The sequence below is a fragment of the Mobula birostris genome, chromosome 17 (genome assembly GCF_030028105.1).
Source record: "Mobula birostris isolate sMobBir1 chromosome 17, sMobBir1.hap1, whole genome shotgun sequence".
In the NCBI taxonomy this organism is placed as follows: domain Eukaryota; kingdom Metazoa; phylum Chordata; class Chondrichthyes; order Myliobatiformes; family Myliobatidae; genus Mobula; species Mobula birostris.
Window position 1 is genome coordinate 13,138,966 of NC_092386.1, and position 25,223 is coordinate 13,164,188.

Below are 25,223 nucleotides of genomic sequence, written 5' to 3' on the forward strand. Positions count from 1 at the left end.
GCACAATTCGTCTTCTGCATATTGGTTGTTTGTCAGTCTTTACTTATGTATTTTCATAAATTCTGTTGTATTTCTTTATTTTTCTGTAAATGCCTTTAAGAAAATGAATCTCAACATAGTATACGGTGATATATATGTACTTTGATAACAATCTTACTTTGACTTTGATTATTAACTCTCTTCAGTTTAAATTTGCGTGAAATTCACACTAGGAGGGGTAAGCAGGGCGAAACTCTATTGTGGATTATGCATCCTCCTGCTAGAACTCAACTCGAAGACCAAGCCATATGATTTATTGACCTCTACCTTTGCTCCACTGCAAACATTCAAAATCTAAAGAATAATCAGCCTCATGGAACAGGGTTGGAAATATTTGCCAAACAAGCCCTCATTTCCACAAGATCGTGAGAGGCATTGATTGTGTGGATAGTCAGAGGGTTTTCCCCCAGAGCTGAAATGGCTAGCACGAGAGGGCACAGTTTTAAGGTGCTTGGAAGTAGGTACAGAGATGTTGGGGTAAGTTTTTTTTTACGCAGTGAGTGACGAGTGCATGGAATGTGCTGCCTGCAATGGCGGTGGAGAAGGATATGATAGGGTCTTTTAAGAGACTCCTAGACAGGAACATGGAGCTCAGTAAAATAGAGGGCTATGGTTAACCCTAAGTAATTTCTAAGGTACTGACATGTTCGGCACAGCCTTGTGGTCCAAAGGGCCTGTATTATGCTGTAGGTTTTCTATTTCCCCATCTCTAGCCACGCAGAGTTCACACTTCGAACATCACAGCTACCATTATTTTTACAATTAATGCTTTGCTGAATGGGGAAAATGGTTTAAAATCATCCCAAAGATGGTCTTTTCTGTAAGGGCAGATACATGCTGGAGCATCAGAATCTATGGTACCCAAGTAGGGTATTTGCATGTTGGTCTTTCCCCACTTGTGGTACTTTAACTGTTTTGGGCTTCTGTATCTATTTCAGTTCTCTCTCTTCAATTATAAAATAAATTATGGCTGCAGCCAACATAATTTAACTTCCAGCTGTAAGAAACTAGATGTGTGCATGGCAACGTGACGGTAAGTACATATCATTTTGGTAATCTGAACAGGCTCCCACAACAAATGTATGGAAGTGAACCAAATTTCTTCAAAAGATAATTCTAAAAAATTATCAAATTATACTTTAGTTTAATTATTTATTTTGCTGTAACAGTGGAACTGACTTCATTTTGTCTATTATATCTACAATTTCGAAATATAGATATAAATGATCCACACTCCTGTCTTATCAGATTCCCTCTTCTTTAGCCCTTTACCGTTATCACCTATCACTTCCCAGTTTCTCAGTTTAACCCCCTTCCCCCACCCACTTACCTTTCATCTCACTTGCCAGTTTGTACTTTTTTCCTCTCCCCCCAATTTCTTATTCTGGTTTTTGCCCCCTTCCTTTCTTGTCCTGATGTAAGCTTGAAAGGTAGACTGTTTTTCCCCTCCATAGATGCTGCCTGACCTGCTGAACTCCTCCAGCACTTTGTATGTGTTATTCTGGGTTTCCAGCATCTGCAGAATCTCTTGTAGTTATATTTTGGAAATAAGCAGAAATTTTAAGAGTTGATTCTTAAAATCTTTATGAACTCAAAAAAAGATCAAATTGCAGCACAAATTGTTTTTGTAAACTTCCAAAGGCTAATAATACCACACTTATTAAACATGTTCCTTACTTTGGAGATGCCGTCCATATCTCCTGAGCCTGAAATTAAAAGAAAGACACTTTAATTAGTTTTTCTTCCATCCATCTGAGCTCTATTATTCCCCTGCAGCCCTCAATGGGCTCTTGCAAATTTTCAGCCATGTAAAAGTGTCAGCTGCACAGCAAACACCAGGGTAAATTAATCAAAATACAAATTCACATCATTATTATCTCCATTGTTTCAAGGCCACTGCTTAATCAATTCATGCCTATGCCTAATAAATGCCATAGGTTTACAAAATAAAAAAGCTGATTTAATTTCAGATTTCCATCTGCGTTCAAGCCTGCAGTAGCTCAGCAACTAATTCTGCGTAACTGTCCTATGCAAGACAACTGTCCTCTTCCACTTTACAACATTTATTCCACTGAACATTCATGTATTTGATAAAATATTTCTGCTGTCAGATTCCCACTGATACATTCTTCCTTATTTAGAAGCTAAACAAATATTGTATTTAGCACGCCCAAATGGGGATTACGCAAAAAGTGGCAAAAATTGGTAAAGTTTATCTTCAAAAGAACAATCAATAGCAGGTGCCATGAAATCACAGTCACCATATCTTTTCTGCTAGTATTACATGAAACATACCTCAGCCTTAAGGAACTCTCTCCCTGGCATCAATGGTACAACAGCATAGAGACTGACAGAAAGACAAGGGAAAACCCTGGCATCCATTCTCATGCTGTAAATGGAACGTAGAACAGCAGAAACCCTTCAGCCCACAATGTTGTGCTGACATTTTTGGCCTACTCTAAAATCAATCTAACTCTTCCCTCTTACTTAGCTCTCCATCTTTCTATCATCCATGTGCTTATCTAAGAATTTCTTAAATGTCCTTAACATATCTCCCTCTACCACCACCCCTGGCAGCATGTTCCATGAACCTACCACTCTCTGTGTAAAAAAACACCTCTGTCATCCCCCTTTTACTTTCTCCAATCACCATAAAATTATGCCCTCTATTAGCCTGGGAAAAAGTCTCTGGCTGTCCACTTGATCTGTGCCTTTCATCATCTTGTACACCTCTACCAAGTAACCTCTCATACTCCTTCACTCCAAGGAGAAAAACCCTAGCTCACTCAACTTTATTTTCATAAAACATGCTCTCTTATTTAGGAAACATCCTGATAAATCTCCCCTGCACTCTCTCTAAACCTTCTACATCCTTCTTATAATGAGGTGACCAGATCTGAACAGAATATTCCAAGTGTGGTCTAATCAGTGTTTTATGGAGCTGCAACAATACCTCGCGGCTCTTGATGGCCATCCCCCGACTAATGACCAGTGATTAATCCAGTGATGTTATAGTGCAACAGAATCTCCATTCTAATTAAAACGGTTTTTTTCAGCTGTGTGAAGCTGAGTATCAGCAAACAAACAAAAAATGCATCTAGTGGGAACGGATGAACCAGTGTGAAAAAAGTAATTTCATAAGATTCTAACCACAGGCTCTTCCAAGCTAGTTTTCACGGGGGGAGGGGGAAAGAGAATTGAAAACTGAATTAATTCCCAACATTTTTCCCTTCTCAGGCTTTTCTGAAACTCTGGGCTGCATCTAAAAAGTCTGGAAAACATTTTAATGGATTTATTACCTTGTGTACATAAGTTTTTGTGAACAACAAGAAAGCAGTGAAATCAGCTTTCAATAATGCTGTTTACAGAACAACCTCTCCCAGGAGTCAGTACGTACTGCGTTAAAGGGGCTCAGTTAGCCTCATAGACAATGAAGAATCCAAACAAATATTTTGATGAAAGTCAAATTCAAAATGAGTAACACGTCACAACTGGTTAAAATCTGAAATATGGTAGGAATGCATTCTCCTGGAAACTGGATGATTAGAGGCCTGGAGTAAAAGGACTGTCTGTGTGTGTGGGTGGGTGGGAGGCAAGAAAGGGGCCTGTTTTGCTGATGTTGTTTTGTTGCCTGTTGTGTTCTGAGTTCTATTCAGCATTGTGGGTATACTACGTTGGCACTGGAACATGCGGTGACACTTGTCGGCTGCCACCAGCACATCCCTAAGTGTGATGGTTGCTAATGCAAACGACACATTCAGTGTATCTTTTGATGTATGTGTGGTAAATAAATCTGAATCTAACTAATTCATTCATCAAAATGACATACCACATTACAACATATGCCTAAGATCTTCCACGAAACAAAATCTCTATAACTTTACCCCTAGTACTCTTTCCCTTACATTAAACAAATTGTTTTATCAGTGCAGAAGATTACTGTAACTACTCAAATGGAGCAGTTTACAAAATTCTTTCTCGTGATTTTATTTGTGCACCCACAGTAAACAAAATACATGATTTTAGAAAATGCGACCAACCTGACAAATGATGACAATTAGTGAGTAGCTGCCTTAAGATGGTGAGTCACAATGATAGTGAATGAGAGATGTACATAAGGCTGCGGAATCAAACCCTACATGTACTGTACTGCCTACATCAGGAAGTTTCAGAAGTGTATTGAAGAAATACAACAGAGTACAAGAATGAGACTGAGAATAGAATGTGTTACCTAATGATCCATTCATGTGATGTGGTTCCATTCCACCCATAGCACCTATTGGACCATCTGAACCAGGGCCCATAGGAAACTGAAGAGGCAAAAGAAAATTAAATAAAACTGTCAATGGGACTTCCCATATATATGCACCAGTTCTGTATTTGCAGTACAAACATTTGTAGTTCAACTACTGCAACATCCTTATTACTGCATTAAAGGAAATTCATTTCAATGTTTGTTTGGTACACTGATTTTCACTGGCTAATGCATTAAGTAGGCACGAGAATTTTAGATTAATTTTTTTTGTGAAGACAAACGTCTGTTCAAAATGAACATTTTGTACCCTAAGTGTTGTAATGTCACCAGTCATATCTGGCAAATAAAACTCAGGAAAACAGGGGTCTCCTAATGAAAGCTGATTCATGATTCCTGGTGACATTGCAAGGAAATACATATATTTGTCCTGATCAAGGATCTTGGCCCAAAAAATCGACCTTTTATTTTTCTCCATAGATGCTGCTTGACCTCCTCAGCTTCTCCAGCATTTTGTGCATGATACTCCAAATACCTATCTAATTTTTATTACTTGTCCTTCAGAGTATCACAAACAGAACATTTTGTGTTTTATGCAGCACTGCAAAGACTGTGGGTACTAAAACAAATGCTACTAATCTGATAATTGCCACTGTGCCAAATGTGGCTCAATTTGCTGTCTTTGAGTGGGGGATACATGCAAATTCCTACAGATGTACAATAGACAACATCACTGCTTGGGTAGTAAATGCTGCAGAGGGTTGCAAACTCAGCCAGTTCCATCATGGGCAATGCCTCCCCAACATCGAGGATATCCTCAAAAGGTGGCATCCATCATTAAGGACCCCCATCACCCAGGACATGCCCTCTTATCATTGCCACCATGAGGGAGAAAGTACAGGAGTCTGAAGACATAATGTTTTAGGAACAGCTTTGCCAATGGATAATGTACCAACCCATGAACACTTTTTTTTTGTGTGCCATACTCTGCCAAAGCCTCGGCGACCACTTTTTCAAGTGGTTGTCTTGGAGGAAAGATTCTGTGAGCGGTCCCCCACGGCCTTCTCCCAGCGCAGTTTTTTTTTACGAGGTCGAATTGTGAGCTCGACACTAAACCCGGCACGGATGGAAAGCGTGCCTGGGAGCAGCCTGACTGGATTCGAAATCGGGAACCTTCGCTCCGGAGTCCAGCGCTGATCTCGCTGTGCCACCATGAACACTACCTCACTAATTTTTGCATCACTTAAATTAATTGTTATATATATAATCTATCTATATATATACATATACACACACACACACGTACATACACAAATTGATTCAACATTGTTTCCTGACACTGATCAACAGAAAAGACTTTCGTGTCAAAGCAAAAACAAATTTCTACAAATTAGTCTAAATTTATTCCAATTATTAAATACAAAATAATTGATAGCATAATTACTCGCCCCTTTGTCAGTATTTAGTAGATGCAACCTTAGCAGTAATTACAGCCTTGAGTCTGTGTAGATAGGTCTCTATCAGCTTTGCACATCTAGACAACTGCAATTTTACGCCACTCTTCTTTACAAAATTGCTCAAGCTCTGTCAGATTGCATGGAAATGGTGCATGAACAGCCCTGTTCAATTCCAGCCACATATTCTCAATTGGATTGTGGTCTGAACTCTGACTTGGCCATTCCAGGACATTAACTTTGTTGTTTTTATAACATTCCTGTGCAGCTTTGGCTTTATGCTTGAGGTCATTGTCTTGCTGGAAAACAAATCTCCCAAATCACACTTCTCCTGCAGATTGCATCAGGTTTTCCTCCAGGATTTCCCCGTATTTTGCTGCATTCATTTTACCTTCTATCTTCACAAGCTTTCTAGGGCCTGCTGCAGTGAAGCATCCCCACAGCATGAGGCAGCCACCCGATGCTTCATGGTAGGGATAGTGTGTTTTTGATGATGTGTGGTGTTTGGTTTATGCCAAACATTGCGTTTAGTCTGATGGCCAAAAAGCTCGATTTTGGTTTCATCAGACAACAGAACCTTCTTCCAGCTGACTTCAGAATCTCCCTCATGCCTTCTAGCAAACTCTAGCTGATATTTCACGAGTTTTTTTTAAACAGTGGCTTTCTCTTTGACACTCTCCCATAAAGTTGTGACTGGTGAAGCACCTGGGCAACAGTTGCTGTACGCGCAGTCTCTCCCATCTGAGCCACTGAAGCTTGTAACTCCTCTAGAATTATCATGGGTCTACTGCTGGCCTCCCTCACTAGTCCCCTTCTAGCACGGTCACTTAGTTTTTGAGGACAGCCTAGGCAAACTTACACCTATGCTATATTCTTTCCATTTCCTAATGATTGACTTAACTGTACTCCAAGGGATATTCAGTGACTTGGAAATTTCCTTGTATCCATCTCTTGATTTGTGCTTTTCAATAACATTTTCGCAGAGTTGCTTGGAGTGTTCTTTTGTCTTCATGGTGTAGTTTTTGCCAGGATACTGACTCACCAGCAGTTGGACCTTCCAGATACAGGTGTATTTTTACTACAATCAATTGCAACACCTTGACTGCACACAGGTCTCCAAAAACAGATCTCCATTTAACTATTATGTGGCTTCTAAAACAATTGGCTGCACCAGTGATGATTTGGTCTGTCATATAAAAGGGGGTGAATACTTCTGCAATTATTTTGTGTTTTATATATGTAATTAATTTAGATCATTTTGTAGAGTTCTGTTTTCACTTTGACATGGAAGAGTCTTTTTCTGTTGATTGGTGTCAAAAAAAGCCAAATTAAATCCACTGTGATTCAATACTATAAAACATTAAAACATGTAAACTTCTGGGGGGGGGGGAATACTTTTTATAAGCACTGTACATCTACTATATATTACCGTAATTTGTTTTTTAATGTACTGCACTGTACTGCTACCACAAAACAAATTTCACAACAAATGTCAGAGGCATTAAACCTGATTCTGATTCTCTCCATAGACCTGAGCATCAGAATCTAGCTCTAATGCAGGGTTGATAGGGTGCTGTATTGTCTATTAGATAGGTTAGATAACACACCAGCATCCTGTCTACATATTGAAGTAGATGTAAAAGATTCAAATGGATACAATATTCAAGAAGAGGAGAGTCATCTCCTGTGACCTGACCAATATCTATTTGTTGGTCAACAAATCTATCCTATTAAGGTTATCACATAGCTATTTCAGAGAAATGGCTTGGCCACAAATCAGCCACTGGGTTTTCTCAATACAATGAGTACACTTGTTCTTGTGAGTTGTCCAAGAGTTGAATAGTTAAGATCAGTAGAGAGGAAAGCACTGAGTGCCCATTCTTAAACAAACACTATTTCCATCTTCATCCCAGGAACTATGGGAACACGCAATTATATGTCAGTAAAGCTAAATGCATATTATTTGAATTTGAGATCTGGCAATATCATAACTGTACAAATTAGAATAAAACAGTTCTGGGTGAATGGCCTTGACCTGTAACATTGACTGTTTATTTCTCTACATAAATGCTGCTTAGTTCCTCCAGCATTTTGTGTGTCCTGCTTCAGGCTTCCTGCATCTGCAGAATCTCTTGTGTTTAGAATAAAACAATTTTACACCTAAAAGAAAAATCAAACTTGTCCAGTTTAGTAAACAAGTAGAGTCACAATTTACGGTTTGGTTGTGAAGTGAACAAGATAATCTATACTAAAAACATTGGAAAAGAAACTAGGAGTTTAATCTTCATCTACTTACATTAGACCTGCTAGCTCCAGGTGGAACGGCATTCATCATAGTATACATATTGTCACTGGAGTTGGTCGAATCTGAAGCAACCAGAAATACATGAGGTTAAGAACACTTTCAAGGATATAAGAGAATGTTTATTGTTAAGGGTATGGTCTGGTTTCTGGTTACTGTACGTCTACTGTCTCTGATTCAAAGGAACAATGATAGCAGCTGGTATAACACACAACTCTTGGTACTCATTCCCACTATGTTTTGCCTTTCTTACAGCAGGAGACCACTACATGGAAATAAGATAAATGCAAGCAGGCTTTTTCCCTTGAAGTTGGGAGACACGAGAACTAGGGGTCATAGGTTAAGGGTGAAAGGTAAAAGGTTTAAGGGGAAAATAAGGGGGAACTTCACTCAGAGGCTGGTGAGAGTGTGAGGCCTATGGTTTGATGGGATTAGGTAGCATAATAGTTTGGCATTGACTAGATGGACCAAAAGATAACTCTATAACTGCACCATTACTGAGATCAATTTATACTTCCACATAATCATTGGACCCAATGGCTATATCAACTGATCTGCAGCTGAAGCCACTATGCATGTTGATTATTTCTCAACTTGTTTATTCAATACATTCCTGACCAATCTTCCTTGTTCCAGTTGGCATAAGTTGACATTGTGTAAATGTCTGGTACCAATGCATGGGGCTTGAGAATGGATCAACACTGCTGTGGTGAGAGACAATAAATCATCTCTAAAACTCTCACCATTCTTTAAAATGGCCCCCCATCTCCGTAATCCTGCCACAACCTACAACTCCCGAGATATCTGCACTCATTTGATTTTGATCTTTTGACTATCACCACATCTCCCCCAAAATCTGGGGACTAATTAAATGACTGAGATGATACCCATGAAGCTTTATTGGTATATTCCACTGGGGACAAGGACAGGCTGCATTCAGCTATTTCACCAAAATTTTAGGTTTCAGCTATTTAAAATATATTATATAAACCTTGTATCTCCTCAGTGTCATTTGTTTATAATGGCTTACGTATCTCACTTACTTGGTCAGTTAATAGTTAACACACAAAAACTCACATTACTGTTCCTTTGATTGTTTTAATTCTCTCCTACTTTTAGCTGATGGCAAATTTCTAAAAGGCAAAGGAAAGGGATGGCATTTTCTTGGCAATGTTAAATCCAGAAAATTTTCGTAGGAGATTACCAGTGGTATCGTTTTTCTGCTTGCTCTCAATTTTAATCTATTATCTTTCCTATTCTTATGACAAACAAGACAATGCATCATATCTAAAATGAGTTGTATTAGATATTAGATGATTTTAATAAGCAGGCCATATGCCAGTAAAGATACGGATAGGTTATGTTGCACTATGCATTTTCCATTTGGCTAATAATATATATGACTACTCAAATTACTCACTGAAATATAGCACTGTTTCCAAAACTGAGCAAACCTCAAACATATACACAACAATCTATTTTGGCTTGTTACTATTCCATACACTTTTTTATCTGTTGAGTCAACATTTTATGCATATATAACAAAGTCAGTAGAAAGATCTTGTGAGAGGCAAGTTAAGGAACTCAAGGGAGTGGTGAATCTGTGAAATTCATTGCCACGGACGGCTGTGAAGGCCCAGACATTCGGCATATTTAAAGCAGAGGTTGATAAATTCTTGACTAGTAAGGCGTCAAAGGTTAGGGGAAGAAGGCAGGAGAATGGGGTTGAGAGGGATAATAAATCAACCATAATGAAATGGCGGAGCAGACTTAATGGGCCAATTGGCCTAATTCTGTTCCTATGTCTATGGTCATCATCACTTAACACGAATTGAAAACTAGCAATTTAACTGCTGTACTTTGATGCAAATTTTAAAAAAATAAATGTGTAACAAACAGTCAATTGGTTTGGTTTTCAACTAACAAAGTTCTGTAGCAATGTGCATATTTAGCATAATCTGTGTGCATATACTGTTTATTATTTAATTTATTAAACAATTGTACAGAATAATTCATTTTAATTTATTCAACAGAAATTATTTAATTTCTGTAAAACACCTCAGATTCTCTTAGCATTTCATACTTCCTAATACAGTGCAGTCCAGCATGTTGAAGCAAAGGTAATCAGAATGTAGAGAAAGGTTAAGGCTGTGGTTTTCCATGTCACTGAAAGCTTAAATAGTGGAAAAGGCCATGAAGGATAGGTGTTTCTGTATGTGTGAGGAAGGAGATAAAGAGCTCCTATATGTACAAAGGGTAAGTATTTGGGTTAGGTGAAAAATTAAAAGCTGGGAAGGGAAAAACATAGCAGAAACTGATTTTTTTAAGAAGAAGATTTTGGATTGAAGTGAACAAAGGTGTTTCCTTTTATATTTTACAGATTTGGGTCAGATCTGCTTTGCATCAAAAAGATTTGTACAAGTTGTCCAGTCTCCCCATTAGCAGATGGACTTTTCTTGGTACAGACAAAATATTCTACGTGGCTGATGCACACCTCAGGCAAATCCTTTTGGTCAAGGATTATGAATGAAGATCCCAATTTTAGCTCAGGGAAAGGGGCAGGGCCCAGATATGATGCACATGAACTTCAGCAACTGGAACATCCATGGAATCTGAGGATGAGGACTCTGAGATAAGTTAAAAAGGGATAGAAAGTTAGCAGTGGCTTTATGGAGTTCATACTCTTGAGAACACAGTTAGATTGATCTTACTACTCTTTGAGAAGTAATTGCACTTAAGGGCTATAAAACGTTCCAGTTAATAAGCTGACTGAGACAAGAATGAAAGAATCTGTGTTCTGGAGTGAATAAAACCATAAGACATAGGAGCAGAATTAGGCTATTTGACAATCGAGACTGCATCTCCATTTGATTAGGGCTGATTTATTATCCCTCTCAACCACATTCTCCTGCCTTTTCCCCATAATCTTTAACACCCTTGCTAATTGAGAACCTAAAGAATCTAGATGAACAACATTCTCTTGGAAAGGGAATACGAGTGATTTGAACTCCTGGGCCTCATCTGTATGTTCCTAGTCAACTGCATGAGGAAAACAGGGTAACCAGCAATTCAGCACTAAAGAAAAATCACTGCAAATAAGATCAGTCAGAGGAGATGGCTTCAGGGAGTCTCGCGAGAGGCTAGGTGCAAGGGTTTGAAGTGCAATGTAGTTGCAATGCTTGTTGGCCTGTGGAGAAGAGCATGTTATCACAGAAATACCCCTAATAGGTCAAATACAAATAACAATTTACCTATTAGTCATGCTAACTTCCAGTGGTGACACGATAAACAACCCACATTTGTTTACTTCTCCTGATCCCTTGTAATCAATTCATCTAGCAACCTGCACATTAGTGGCAAGTGGCAAATCAAAAACATCCGGGAATAAAATCCGTAAGGCAATAACATGTGTGTTCCTGCTCAGGTCTTGCGGAAGGGTTGACAACAACCAGAAACTGAAGCAGACAAGTTGGTATTTTTACCTCCCGGGCTGGGCATGATGGGAGTTCCTGGAGGTCCACCGCCACCTGGAGGTCCCTGCAAAACAACGTTCATCACAAGTTTATTCTCTGAACTAAAACAGATATATTCAGCCAAATGACAGAGTACAATCTGTTTATAGACATCTCCAAATTAAAATCAGCAGACCATGCTGCACCACATAATAATTTATCTCCATCCACAAAGGTATGCAATTTTATGCACTTTCATATATCTACATGAAAGGTGAGGATAAGAGTTGACTTGATGATTAGAGGCATGGATTGAATGGATAGTCAGAGACATTTTCCCAGGGTGCAAATGTCTAATACCAGGGGGCATAATTTTAAGGTGACTGGAGGAAAGATATAACTGTTATACACAGAGTTGTGATGAAATGCCCTACCAGGGTGGTGATAGAAATAGATATATTAGGGGCATTTAAAAAACTCTTAGAAACGCACTGGGGTGATAGAAAATGGAGGGCTGAGTGGGAGGGAAGGGTTAGATTGATCTTGGAACAGGTTAAAAGGAGGGCCAAAGGGATTATACTGTAATTTTCCATGTTCTACAAGGAGTAGCTAATAACAGTTCTTGTCCTGAATAACTATCAAGTGAACTTTACATGAAGAGTGAAGCATGAATGTCAAGATCAACATGATCCATCACTTCCCAAGAAGCCAACAGTGTAATATCAACACCACTCACTGTCTACACATAGAAACCATAACAGCCACTTTGATAAGGTCCAGAGCTAACCACTCGTAAAAAAAAGACAATGGGGAAAGTTCTGTATTTGTATGGGACACCACAGTAGCAACCATGACACTATGACAGCTTGTGGCATCAAAGTTCAATGCAGGTATTCTCTGTAAGGAATTTGTATGAGCTCCCTGTGGAATGCATGGGTTTCCTCCTGGTGCACCGGTTTCTTCCCACAGTCCAAAGATGTACTGGTTAGTAAGTTAATTGGGTAGAGTAAACTGTTCCGTGATTAGACTTGGGTTAAGTCAGGGGTTGCTGCAGTGTGGCTCGAAGGGCCGGAAGGGTCTAATCCTCACTGTATCCCTAAAGAACTAAGTGTCTTCCAAAAGTAATTATTTTCATTTAATCAATCCAAACTAATACTTTAATCCTAATGTTGAATGCCTGCACCATGTCAGCATTTTCTTACTTAACTATGAAAAAGCTTTTATTTACAGAACATTTTCATAGCCTTCAGACATTGCAAATTAGTTCTGAAGTACAGTCATAATCAAAATTAGAAGATGCGGCAGTTAATTTGGACAAAACAAGCTTCCACAAACAGAAAGATTAAATATTAACCTTATTTGTGACATGTACATTGAAACATACAGTGAAATGCATTGTTTGCATCAATGGAGACGTGCTAGGGGCAGACCGCTGGTGCCGCCATGCTTCCACTACAACACAGCATCCCTTCAAGTTACTAACCCTAACCTGTATGTCTTCGGAGCATGGGTGGAAACCGGAGCAATTGGAAGAAACCCACACAGTCACAGGGAGAACATACAAACTCCGTACAGATAAAACAGGAATTGAACCTTGATCTTCCAATTGCTGGCGTTGTAAAGTGTGACGCTAACTGCTACACTACTGTGCTGCACACGTGACCAAGTAATCTCTATTTACTGATGATGTTTCAAGGATATATTATGCTATCCAAAGAACGAGCAGAATTACCCTGCTCTTCCTTATTAAGTATTGAGATTTCTTATTTTCAAGTAAGAGGACAGGCTAGGCTTTGCTTCATGGGTACTGGGTATTGCAAGGGTTAAGTTATCCAAGCAGGAATCCAGAGACCCAAAGTCAAATTCCACAACTGCAGCTGTGGAATTGAAACTTGATTAGTACTGTACGACTTGGAACAAAAACAACTGGGGGACATCTCCCTCTGCCTTGCCAGGGAGAGAGGGAACCTTTGCATTGCTGAATGCCGGATGAATTGCGATAGTCTTTGGGGAAACTGCAAGGTCTGCATCTTTGCTATCGCTTAGCTCACGCTTGTGCTCAGTAGCAGGTGCACTTTTTGTTTGTTGGTGGGGGGAGGGGGGATTGTTGATTGCTGCCGCTTACACATGGGGGGGGACTTCGGGGTTCTCACGTTTAACTGTTGTTCATTCTTGGGGCACTTCTCTGTTTTCGTGCATGTTTTGCAAACAAAAAGCATTTCAGGATGTATATTGTATACATTTCTCTGACATTAAATTGAACCTTTGAACTAGGCTTAGTAACCAAGTCCACAAAAACAACTGGATTGTCGCTAGATTCCATCTGGTACATCAAGGGAAGAACTCTGCCCTACAGTCCTGGTCTGGTCTATTTGAAACTCCAGACCTATCTCATGTGGTAGATTCTCACAATCGCTCTTGAAATAGCCCAGCAAATCACTCAGTTGTCAACAACTTCTCAAGGGGTAATTACGGATTAGCAATTTGGGGTGCCATGGCAACACAGTGGTTAGAACGATAGAACGACAGAACGACATTATCATAGCTCGGGATGTTCTGAATTCAGAGTTCAACTTTGGCGTTGTCTGTAGCAAGTTTGTACATTCTCCCCGTGACCATGTGGGTTTCCCTTGGGTGTTTTTGCTTCCTCCTACAGTCCAAAGGCATATGAGTTGGTAGGTTAATAGGTCAGTGCAAATTATCCCATGATGAGGCTCAGGTTAAATCAGGGGTTGCTGGATGGCATGACTCGTTGGGCTGGAAGGGCCTGTTCCTCACTGTATCTCTAAATAAATAACATGCCTGAAAAGTGTATAAATAAAAGAAAAATTCTGAAGGACCACCCTCCAGGTAGTACACCCCGTGGTCAATCTGCTATGGCAGAGAGAAATAACAACTTTCGATCTCATTATTTTCCTCACTAATACAAAGGGACATAATTTTAATGTGATTGCAGGGAAGTATAGTGGCAGAGGGAGCGAATGTCAGAGTGAAGTTTTTAACACAGAGAGCAGTGTGTGCATAGAATGGCAGAGGCAGATACACTTGGGACATATACTTTATTTATTTCATTCAGCGATATAGCGCAGAACAGGCCCTTCCAGCCCAACAAGCCACACCACCCAGCAACCCGCCTATTTAACCCTATTTTAATCACAGGACCATTTACAATGACCAATTAACCTACTAACCGGTTTGTCTTTGGACTGTGGGAGGAAACTGGAGCACCCTGAGGAAACCCACACAGTCACAGGGAAAGTCCTCACAGATGGTGCTAGAAGTGAACTCTGAACTCCAACACCCCGAGTTGTAATAGTGTGTTGCTAGCCACTATGCTATCGTGGCAGCCTAAATAAATAAATAAATAAATAAGAGGCTCTTAGATAGACACATGGATGAAAGAATAATGAAGGGCTATTGAGAAGGAAGGGTTAGATTGATCTGAGCGTAGATTGACACAACAACATGTGCCAAAGGGCCTGTACTGTGCTGTACTGTTCTGTTCTATTAAAAACCTCATACTCTGGAATCCCTCACACACTCAGTTTAATTATTCCACTGTTAGCAGATATGTCATCAGTTAGCAGTGCCTTAGGATTTGGAATTCCTTCCCTAAATGTCTCCACCTCTCTTTCTTCTCTAAAGTGCTTCTTAAAGTCTGTTGAGTTCCAAACATTTCATTATCGGTTACAAAATTTTCCTTGTACGGCTGCGTCAATTTGTTCTGTTTGTTATCATTCCTGTAAACATTTTGGCACATACAATTATGTTAACAGCATTATAAAACAGGGAATTCTTTTTTCTCCTTTTCTTTCATAATGCATTGGGCTTTCCTTGAATATAATAACAGTATGAGTGTGGGCTTTGCATTCATCACCAAGAGTGGTTTAGTAACAGCATTGACTGACCTGGCTAAACCCTGAAGGGACACTACAGTCAGACCAGATCTGTGTAATTAATGAGTGAACCAACATAAGGCATCCGGTATAGCAATAGTATTCGTGAGCACTGCACAGTCCTTTGGGAGATAAAGCCTTGTCTTCACATTAAGGCACCCTTCACCATGTTCCCCCTTGAGATTACAACTGAGCTAAGCAAAGGCAGAGCAGAGTCAGAACAGATTCAGGCCAAACTCAGGTTGGAAGAGCAACACCTCACATTCTGTCTGGAAAGCCTTCAATCTGACGGCATGAACATCGATTTTTCCAACTTCTGATAATATCTCTCCCCCCACTCCTTTTCTCTTTTTCCAGTCCTCATTCTGGTTATCTTTTCACCCCTTCGCTTCTCCACATTCTGGTGTCATTCCTCCCTTCTTTTCTTTCATAGTCCACTAACCTCTCCGATCAGATTCCTTCTTCTTCAACCCTTTATCTCTTTCACCTATACTCTCCCAGTTCATCCTCCTTCCCCTCACCAAACTCCCTTCCCTCTCAACTATCACCTGCCAACATAATCCTCCTCCTCCTCCCCCACCTTCTTACTTCGGCTTCTGCCTCCTTACTTTCCAGTCATGAGGAAGGGTCTCAGCCCCAAATATTGACAGTCTTTTCCACTCCATAGATGCTGCCTGACCTGCTGAGTTCTTTCAGCATTTCAGGCAGCATCCATGAGACACAATGGACCATCAGCAGCAGCAGTGTGCACTGCCACGATCTGAGGGTGCGGTAAACATCACAGTATTTGAGTGCCCTTCTTTCAGAGCTGCTCATTCCTGGGTCTCTAATCAAACCACTTCACCAGATAAACATTTGTCCTAATGAGATTTTGTTTTCTCTTCGTGAAGCCCCTTGGGATGGGGGAATCTGGTCTAACCAACCAGAATATTTCTCTTTGAAACATTTTAAACACTTTTTAGAAAGACACAAAAAAAACTTCTACTGAGAGATTTCCAAAAAGGGTTATTATTTTACCTGACCTGCCAAGTTCCTTCAGTGTTTTGTATGCATTTCTCAGGATCCTGTGTTCTTCTGTCTAACGCAGCACTAAATCAGGTTCAACATATGTTACTTCTCAAAGCTGCTGACGTTTTGCCTGACAGCTGCAATCTTGCCAGCCAACCCTAAAAGGGACTTACCGCAATGTGAGCAGCACTTTCCCCATTTATGAGGGGTGATGCTGCATAAAATAACGAGTATGCCAAAAATCAGAATATAGCACAGGTGGTCAACTATGGGATCCATTGAAATTGGGCTGAAATTTCATAGATTTGGAATTGGCTTGCACACAGAAGAAAGAGGGTGTAGTAGATGGAGCATATTCTGCCTGGAGAATATGGGTGAACATCGAAGTTGCTGAAGTCTTTCATTGATTCTTTTATAGTTATTATTCTATGGATCTATTATGTCCACGAGAAAATGAATCTCAAGGTTGTATATGGTGACACATATGTAATTTTATAATAAATTTACTTTGGACTTGTGGTGCTCCACAGGGATCTTTACTTTGTGATTTTATAAATAACTTAGCTAAGGAAGTGGAAGGTTGGTGGTGCTGTGGATAGTGTAGAAGGTTGTTGTAGGTTAAAATGGAACATTGACAGGATGTAGAGCTGGGCTGAGAAATGGTAGATGGACTTCAATCCTGAGAAGTGTGAAGTGATTCACTTTGGAAGATCAAAACTGAGGGCAGAGTATAAGGATAATGGCAGTATTCTTAGCAGTGTGAGATCTACATCCATAGATCTGATTTCCCTATTGTAGGTAGAATGTGGAAGGCTTTGAGAGGGTGCCAACGAGATTTACCAAGATGCTGCCTGGATCGGCGAGCATGTCTTACGAGGACAGCTTTTCTCTTTGGACTGAAGGTAGATGAGAGGCAACATGATAGAGGTGCATAACATCATGTGAGGCAGAGTGGACAGCCAGCATCTTTTTCCCAGAACGGTAATGCCGAATGCCAGAGGATACCCATTTAAGGAGAGTGGAAGAAAGTTTACAGGAGATGTCAGCAATAGTTTTTTTTTCGGAGTGATTCATGCCTGGAATACACTGTCAGGGGTGGTGGTGGAGGCTGATACACAGGGACTTTTAAGAGACTCTTAGATAGGCACATGAATGTAAGAAAGAAAATGGAGGGGTATGGAATGTGGAAGAGAGATTGGTTAATCTCATTGCCAAATACATTTATAATGGTTGGCAGAATACTGTGTGCCAAAAGGCCTTTACCATGTTTTATAGATCTGAACTGAAGGCGACTATGTGCATATCTAAGTAGCATTCCAGACTAGTAAAGCACAGCAAAAAGAGAAAAAAAGATTGTCTCATGAGAGACAATCAATCATCACTCTATGGACTAACACTCTGGTGCAGTACTCATGAGCACATTCTAATTCTCCTGGGTAAATACCAGCCAATTCAAACACCATGAAAGATTCACCTGCATGTAGCCAAGTCCTGCACATGTACATCTTTGTATACTGTAGGTAAATACCAGTTCCACAAGGCATTCATCAGTACATTTCATGTTATTATAATGAACTTCTCTACTGTTCACAATTATTGATGCTTATGTGAGAATGCTGTTCTTGGACTACAGTTCAGCAATCAACACCATTGTTCCATCCAGGCTTGACAAGAAGCTCAGAAACCTCGGCCTTGTGCAGCTGGAAACTGGACTTTCTGTCAGGTTGCTGGCAAGTGGTAAGAGTGGGCTCCCTCACCTCCAATCCTCTGACTCTCAATACATGAGCCCCTCAGGGCTGTGTACTAAGTCCCCTCCTTTACTCCCTGTATACACTTGACTGTGTTGCTACCCACAGCTCTAATCTGCTAATTAAATTTGCCGACAACACTACATTGATTGACCTTATCTCAAACAATAACCAGGTGGCCCACAGGGAAGAAGTCATCTCTCTGTCACAGTGGTATCAAGAAAAAAGCCTCTCCCTCAATGTCGCAAAAACAAAGGAGCTGGTTATGGACTACAGGAGGAATGGAGACAGGCAAACCCCTATTGACATCAATGGATCTGGGGTTGAGAAAGTAAACAGCATTAAGTTCCTTGGCATCCACATCACTGAGGACCTCATGTGGTCTGTACACACCAGTTGTGTGGTGAAAAAGGCACAACAGCGCCGCTTTCATCTCAGACGGTTGAGGAAGTTTGGTATGGGCCCCCAAATTCTAAGTAATTTCTACAGGGGCATAATTGAGAGCATCCTGACTGGCTGCATCACCGGCTGGTATGGGAACTGCACCTTACTTAATTGCAGGACTCTGCAGAGAGTGGTGCAGACAGCCCAGCACATCTGTAGATGTGAACTTCCCATGATTCAGGACATTTACAAGGACAGGTGTGTAAAAAAAGGCCCATAGGATCACTGGGGACCTGAGTCACCCCAACTACAATCTATTCCAGCTGCTACCTTCCGGGAAACAGTATCGCAGCATAAAAGTCAGGACCAACAGGCTCCGGGACAACTTCTTCCACTAGGCCATCAGACTGATGAGCTCACGCTGATTTGACTGTACTATGTTACACAACTGTTCTATTTATTATAAATTACTATGATTGCACAGTTGGATGGAGATGTAACAAAAAGATTTTTACTCCTCATGTACGTGAAGGATGTAAGAAATAAAGTCAATTCAATTGTAATGAATTCAAGAGCCTGGGCACTACAGGGGCATAGTGATTAGCACGACACTACTACAGCTCAGGGCACTGGAGTTTGGAATTCAGTTCCAGCGCTGTCTGTAAGGAGTTTGTACGTTCTTCCCCCGGGAGCTCCAGGAGCTTCCTCCCACAGTCCAAAGAGGTACTGGTTAATTGATTATTGTAAGTTGTCCTGTGATAAGGTTAGAGTTAAATAGGTAGGTCGCTGGGCAGTGTAGTTTGTTGGATTAGAAGGGCCTGTTCCATGCTGTTTCGCTGGTTAAATAAATTCACTATAATGAACATCCAACAATTAGAAATGGAGTACATTTTAATGCCTAACATAAATTCAGATCTCCTCATTGCCAAACCACACTTAAAGCAAGTGCAAAGTGTTATCAGCTACCAGTGAACTTGATAAATCCATCTGATTTTCTTGTTTTATTTCTTTCAAATTTAGATATGCACAAAGCTAAAGATGTTATATCTCTTGTTTAACATCAAAGGCAATTCCTCACTGTAAATATGTTGATACCTAGCTGTGCTTGGAGCTATTTTACCAGAATGATTATCAATTTACTAATGGACTGCAATATATATAACTTGGATGTCAGTCAAAACTACCAAACACCAGTTGAATGTGCACTTTCCAGTCATATACACTGTATGACTGGACTTCTAGCACATTATTTTTGTGTTTGAACAATGCGACATAACACACAAAGGAGAGTAAAATACAACTCACCACATAGTTGCCAGGCGATGCTGATGAATATGGTATCTGCAACAAAAATAACTGTCAGAGTCACCCTTGCTCCCTTTACCAAGATGGAAAAAGCCTGAATCAGAATGTTAATGAGAGATCACAAATAATTTAAAGCCTTTAAAGGGGCATAATTTCAAGGTGATTAAAGTATAGGGGAGATGTCCGAGGTAAGTGTTTTTTTTACACTCAGATTGATGGATACATGGATGATGATAGAGGCAGATACATTATAGACATAGGTACATGGATGATAGAAAAATCGATGGTTATGCAGGAGGGAAGTGTTAAATTAATAGAGTGGGTTAAAAGAATGGCACAACTTTCTGGGCTGAAGAACCTTTCCTATATTGTTACGTTCTATGTTCACTATTATTGATCTTCTATATTTGAATTTCATTCATAAATTGATTCTGAAGTCTCAACGATATGGAATCCTTGATATTCTGTGAAAGGACACAACAGCTGTGACATAAAGCTAAGGTAATAAATTACTAAAGAGACATTGGGAGAAGGAGTTTCCCCACCACCACCATACAGGACATGCCCTCTTCTCATTACTACCATCAGAGAGGAGCCTGAAGTTTTAGGAACAAGCTCTTCTTCTCTGCCATCAGATTTCATGAACCCATGAACACTACTTCATTATTCCTTTATTTTGATAATTTATAGCTTTTAATGTCTTTGCATTGAACTGCTCCTACAAAATAGCTAATCCCAAAGTATCTGCCCATGATAATGAATTGAATTGAAATCTCATTTTGAGAGTTAGTTATCAAACTTCATTATGTTTATTTGTGCACAGTTTTATATACAACTTGCTTAATGTGCAATCGATAGATGGAGGGGGAAACATTCTTCTTCACATCACATTACAAACAGGAACTTACCAATTACTTTACAAGTGATTCATATATAATACTTGGTGAAACCAGCAGCTTTATAATTGATCATGACTCATCATTCACCAAAACTATCAGCTGTCACTTTGCACCTCTCATCCGGGTTAATGGCATTACAGTGACAATACTGAGAACCACCCAAGGTGGAAAGCAAAGTAACAACACTGAGATACGTTGCTTCATACAATAACTTCTACAGCAAACTGAACACTGTCCAAAGATGTGCAGGTTGCTAGGCTAATTGCCCCATGATTAGGCCAGAATTTAATCAGAAGACTGCTAGGCAGTGCAGTTTGAAGGGCCTATTTTGCACTGCGTCTCAATAAAGTTCATATTTTCTTCAGCCAACCTAAAACTAAATCTCACAAAGATGATGATATTAATAGTAAAAAATCAGTGTCGAATTACCAGGGCCAAAAACTACTAAAAGTTGATGATGAAAAAATAGAACATCTTCTTAGAACAGAGATGAAGAGGAATTTCTTGAGCCAGTGGGTAATGAATCTGTGAAATCAACCACTGTGGACGCCAGGGCATTGGGTATATTGAAAGCGGAGGTTGATAGGTTCTTGGTTAGTATGGGCATTAAAGGTTATGGGCAGAAGGCAGGAGAATAGGCTTGAGGGGTAGAATAAATCAGCCGTGATGGAATGGCGTAGCAGACTTGATGGCACGAATGGCTTAATTCAGCTCTGATCTATCTTATGGTCTTATAAGTCAGATTCCATTCTTTACTGCATTCCATTATGTTTCAAAGCCCATAGAAGTTCATTGTTTTTAATTGTGAATAATTACTGCAAATGTGAAAGGAACAAGTAAACTATGAACATCTTTCAATGTATGCATACTAGCTGAACATATAACTGCACAAGATTATTTCTTGCTGTGTTGTTGTGTGTGGGTCACATGCATTATACTTACTGAGTTGGCATTAGGTGGATTGGGCCACGGTCGACCACCTCCGGGACCCCTGTAACAACCAGTGAAAGGAGGAGTTTTAATTCAAACAACTGAACAACTTTTGGCATTCAATCAACATGCAATCCATGCAACTGACAATCAAAGTGTCTATGTCACAAAGGGTACAGCCACCTCACCAAATACCGCCCTGGTGCAGTGTCCATGTCATACAGGGTAGAGCCATCCTGGTGCAATATGTAAGCACCTTTTAAAAACTTCACTCTTATTTTATAAGGTGACATACAATTCAATGTTTTAAAACTTGTTTTAAAACTTGTTTTACTACATCAGAGTATCATACACAAAATGCTGGAGGATCTCAGCAAGTCACGCAGTATCTGCGGAGGGATAGTAACAGTGGACATTTCAGGTTGAGATGCTTCATCAGAACTGGACCCAGAATGTTGACTGTTAATATCTCTCCATAGATACTGCCTGACCTGCTGAGTTCCTCCAGCATTTTTTGTATGTTGCTACAAATTTCCGGCATTTGCAGAATTTCTTGTGTTACGAATAATTAAACTATTCTATTATCACTACTCAATAGCTTTTTTACAGAAATACAATTTCCATGAAAATTTGCTCATCAAGACCATTCCCAATTATTGATAACCGATTGAATTGTCCCAATATTAATCATACTTCTGTTGCAATTGAATTCTAAAGCTTTCAAAAACTTCTATAGATGGTTGGATCACAGCACGGCATAGAAACACCAATGCTGAGGAACAGAAAAGACTACAGAAAGTGATAGGGTCCAGTCCATCACAGGCAAAGCCCTCCCTACCACTGAGCACAATTACATGGAGTGCAGCCACAAGGAAATCATCAAAGACCCCAACCATTAAGATCCAGCATTTTTGTATGTGTTGCTCCGGATTTTCAATATCTACAGAATCTCGAGTTTATGATTTGTCCCATTGGACATAGGTTGCGATTCAAAAAGTTTTTAAAATGCACAATAAACACAGATTCTAGAGATAAAAAATGGCAAGTCAAATACTAACTCAGCCTTGTTGAATATTTAAATGTGAGGTGTCTAAGATACAGGTTAAATGCACTGAATTTAGGGGTAAGCAGGGTACAGATTATGCTTAGAAATTGAACCCAATTGCTCACATTTTTCTATGTCTAAATCTTAGGACCATTAGTGACCATTGGTCATAGTTCAGGCACCCTTCATTTCCACTTGCAGGATCTGAATCTTTTGTTCCAAACATACCGTCCTTGTTACGAACACACAGAAATACCAAGAGTACAATGTACACAGCTCAGAAGTGTGATGCCAATTACAGGATACACACTGTCACATCAATGTTAACACAATTAACCTCCCAGTGGCACTCTTCAATGTTATGTCAAATAATTCACTAGAGACCCTTTCAAGCGTCACACTCTTGTGAAACAGATCTGTTGCTTCTATTGCAAGTTGTCTACGGTGGTAATGGGCCCTGTATCCAGCCCACACCTTGCAGTGGCTTAGGGGTACCCCCTGCGAAGGGAACTGACCAGATCCATACACACAAGGTGGAGGGAGGGCCCTTATACATGACAGCATCACATTCCCTCTGCTCCCACTTTTCCTGATCGCCACAGTAGACTTTTGTGTGATGTGGCACAAGGTAGTGCGGCAGCAGGGTAGTATAGCAGTTATTGTAAAGTATTACAGTGCCAGTGATAGCAATCAGGGTTCAATTGTCGCTGCTGTCTGTCCTGTTTATACGTTCTCCCTGTGACCACGCCAGTTTCCTCTGGATGCCTCCCACGTTCCAAAAGACATACAGTCAAGGTTAGTGAGTTGTGGACATGCAACATTGTGGCAAGTGCGGCAACACTTGTGACCATAAGACACAGGAGCAGAGTTAGGCCACTCGGCCATTTGAGTCTGTTCCGCTATTCCATCATGGCTGATTTGTTATCCTTCTCAATCCCATTCTCCTGCCTTCTGCCTGTTACCCTTGATGACTTGACTAGCCAAGAACTAATCAACCTCCATTTTAAATTTACTCAAAACAAGCTGGAGGAACTCAGCAGGTCAGGCAGCATCCGTGGAAACGATCAGTCAACATTTCAGGCCGGAACCCTTCATCAGGACGGACCCCAGCATCTGCAGAGTATTTCGTGTTAAATATACTCAATATAGACCTCCACAGGTGACTGTGGCAATGAATTCCACAGATTCACCACCAACTAGCTAAAGAAATTCTTTCTCATCACTGTTCTAAATTGAAATCTTTCTATTCTAAGTTGAGCCATCTGATCCTAGACTTGCCCACTGTAGGAGAAATCACCTCCACATCCACTCTACCCAGGCCTTTCAGTATTCGATAGGTTTCAATGAGTTCCCCCCTCATTCTTCTAAACTCCAGTAGGTACAGTCCCAGAGCCCTCAAACACTCCTCATACGTTAATCCTTTCATTCCCAGAATCATTCTCCAATGCCAGCACATCTTTTCTTAGATAAGGAGCTCAAAACTGCTCACAATACTCCAAACGAAGTCTGACCAATGCCTTATAAAGCGTCAGAATCACACCTTTGCTCTTGTATTCCAGTCCTCTTGAAATGAATGCTAAGATTGCATTTGCCTTTCTCACCACCGACTCAACCTGTAAGTTAATCTTCAGGGAATCTTTCACAAGGATTCCCAAGTCCCTTTGCACCTCTGATTTTTGAATTTTCTCCTACTAGAGAATAGTCTATGCCCTTATTTTTTTCTACCAAAGTACATGGCCATGCAATTCCCTACACTATATTCAATTTGTTCATTCTCCCAATCTATTCAGCCCTTCTGTAGTCTTCCTGCAAACTTGACCACAAAGCCATGAGCTCCATCATTCAAATTGTTAACACAGAATGTGAAAAGATGCATGACCTCTTCAGTGTCATTGTTCAGTGGTGCAACATCCACTCTTGCCTCTCTTTTACTCTTTATATATCTGAAAAAACTTTTGGTGTCCTCTTTGATTTTATTGGCTAGTTTACTTTCCTATTTCATCTTTTTTTTCTCTTTATATATTTTTTTAGTTGTCTTCTGCTGGTTTTCTTGCTCTATTATATGCCCTCTCTTTTGCTTTCATGCTGACTTTGACTCCCCTAGTTAGCCACGGTTGCCTCATCCTCCCTTTAGAATACCTCCTCATCTTTGGGATATATCTATTCTGCCCCTTCCAAATTGTCCCCAGGAGCTCCAGCCATTGCTGCTTTGCCATCATCCCTGATAGTTGGCTGCTCAACACAATCCTCGCTGATCTAATTTGATGCAAATGACGCACTTCACTGTGTGTTTTGATATACATGAAAAATGAAACCAACTTTTACTAGGAGTGGCTGTACGATCTTTCAAGCCAGTTTTAGCATTTGTCAAGACTATGGCTGATCATCCTGATTCCAATTTCCTGCACTACTTCCCTATCCCTTGGTTCCCTTTATGTCCACCGATCTAATTGACCCCTATTTTGAATGAACACAATGACTGACTCTCTAGAGTATTCTGAGATGGAGA

The 25,223-nt window shown here is 40.2% G+C and overlaps 1 protein-coding gene across 6 annotated transcripts in view; it reads right to left on the reverse strand.

Moving 5' to 3' along the window:
• The window catches only part of ssbp2b (single stranded DNA binding protein 2b), a 324,475-nt gene that overhangs the window by 16,356 nt on the left and 282,896 nt on the right, over nt 1-25,223 (reverse strand). For 5 of the 6 annotated variants that reach the window (XM_072281282.1, XM_072281281.1, XM_072281279.1 and 2 more), the window contains 6 exons: nt 21,682-21,730; nt 19,841-19,876; nt 11,530-11,584; nt 8,042-8,112; nt 4,271-4,349; nt 1,717-1,745 (listed from right to left, as the gene is read on the reverse strand). In XM_072281282.1, coding sequence (XP_072137383.1) covers nt 1,717-1,745; nt 4,271-4,349; nt 8,042-8,112; nt 11,530-11,584; nt 19,841-19,876; nt 21,682-21,730 — 319 coding nt within the window. Of the gene's footprint in view, nt 1-1,716; nt 1,746-4,270; nt 4,350-8,041; nt 8,113-11,529; nt 11,585-19,840; nt 19,892-21,681; nt 21,731-25,223 lie in introns of all 6 variants that reach the window. The other variant, XM_072281278.1, reaches the window with a different exon arrangement.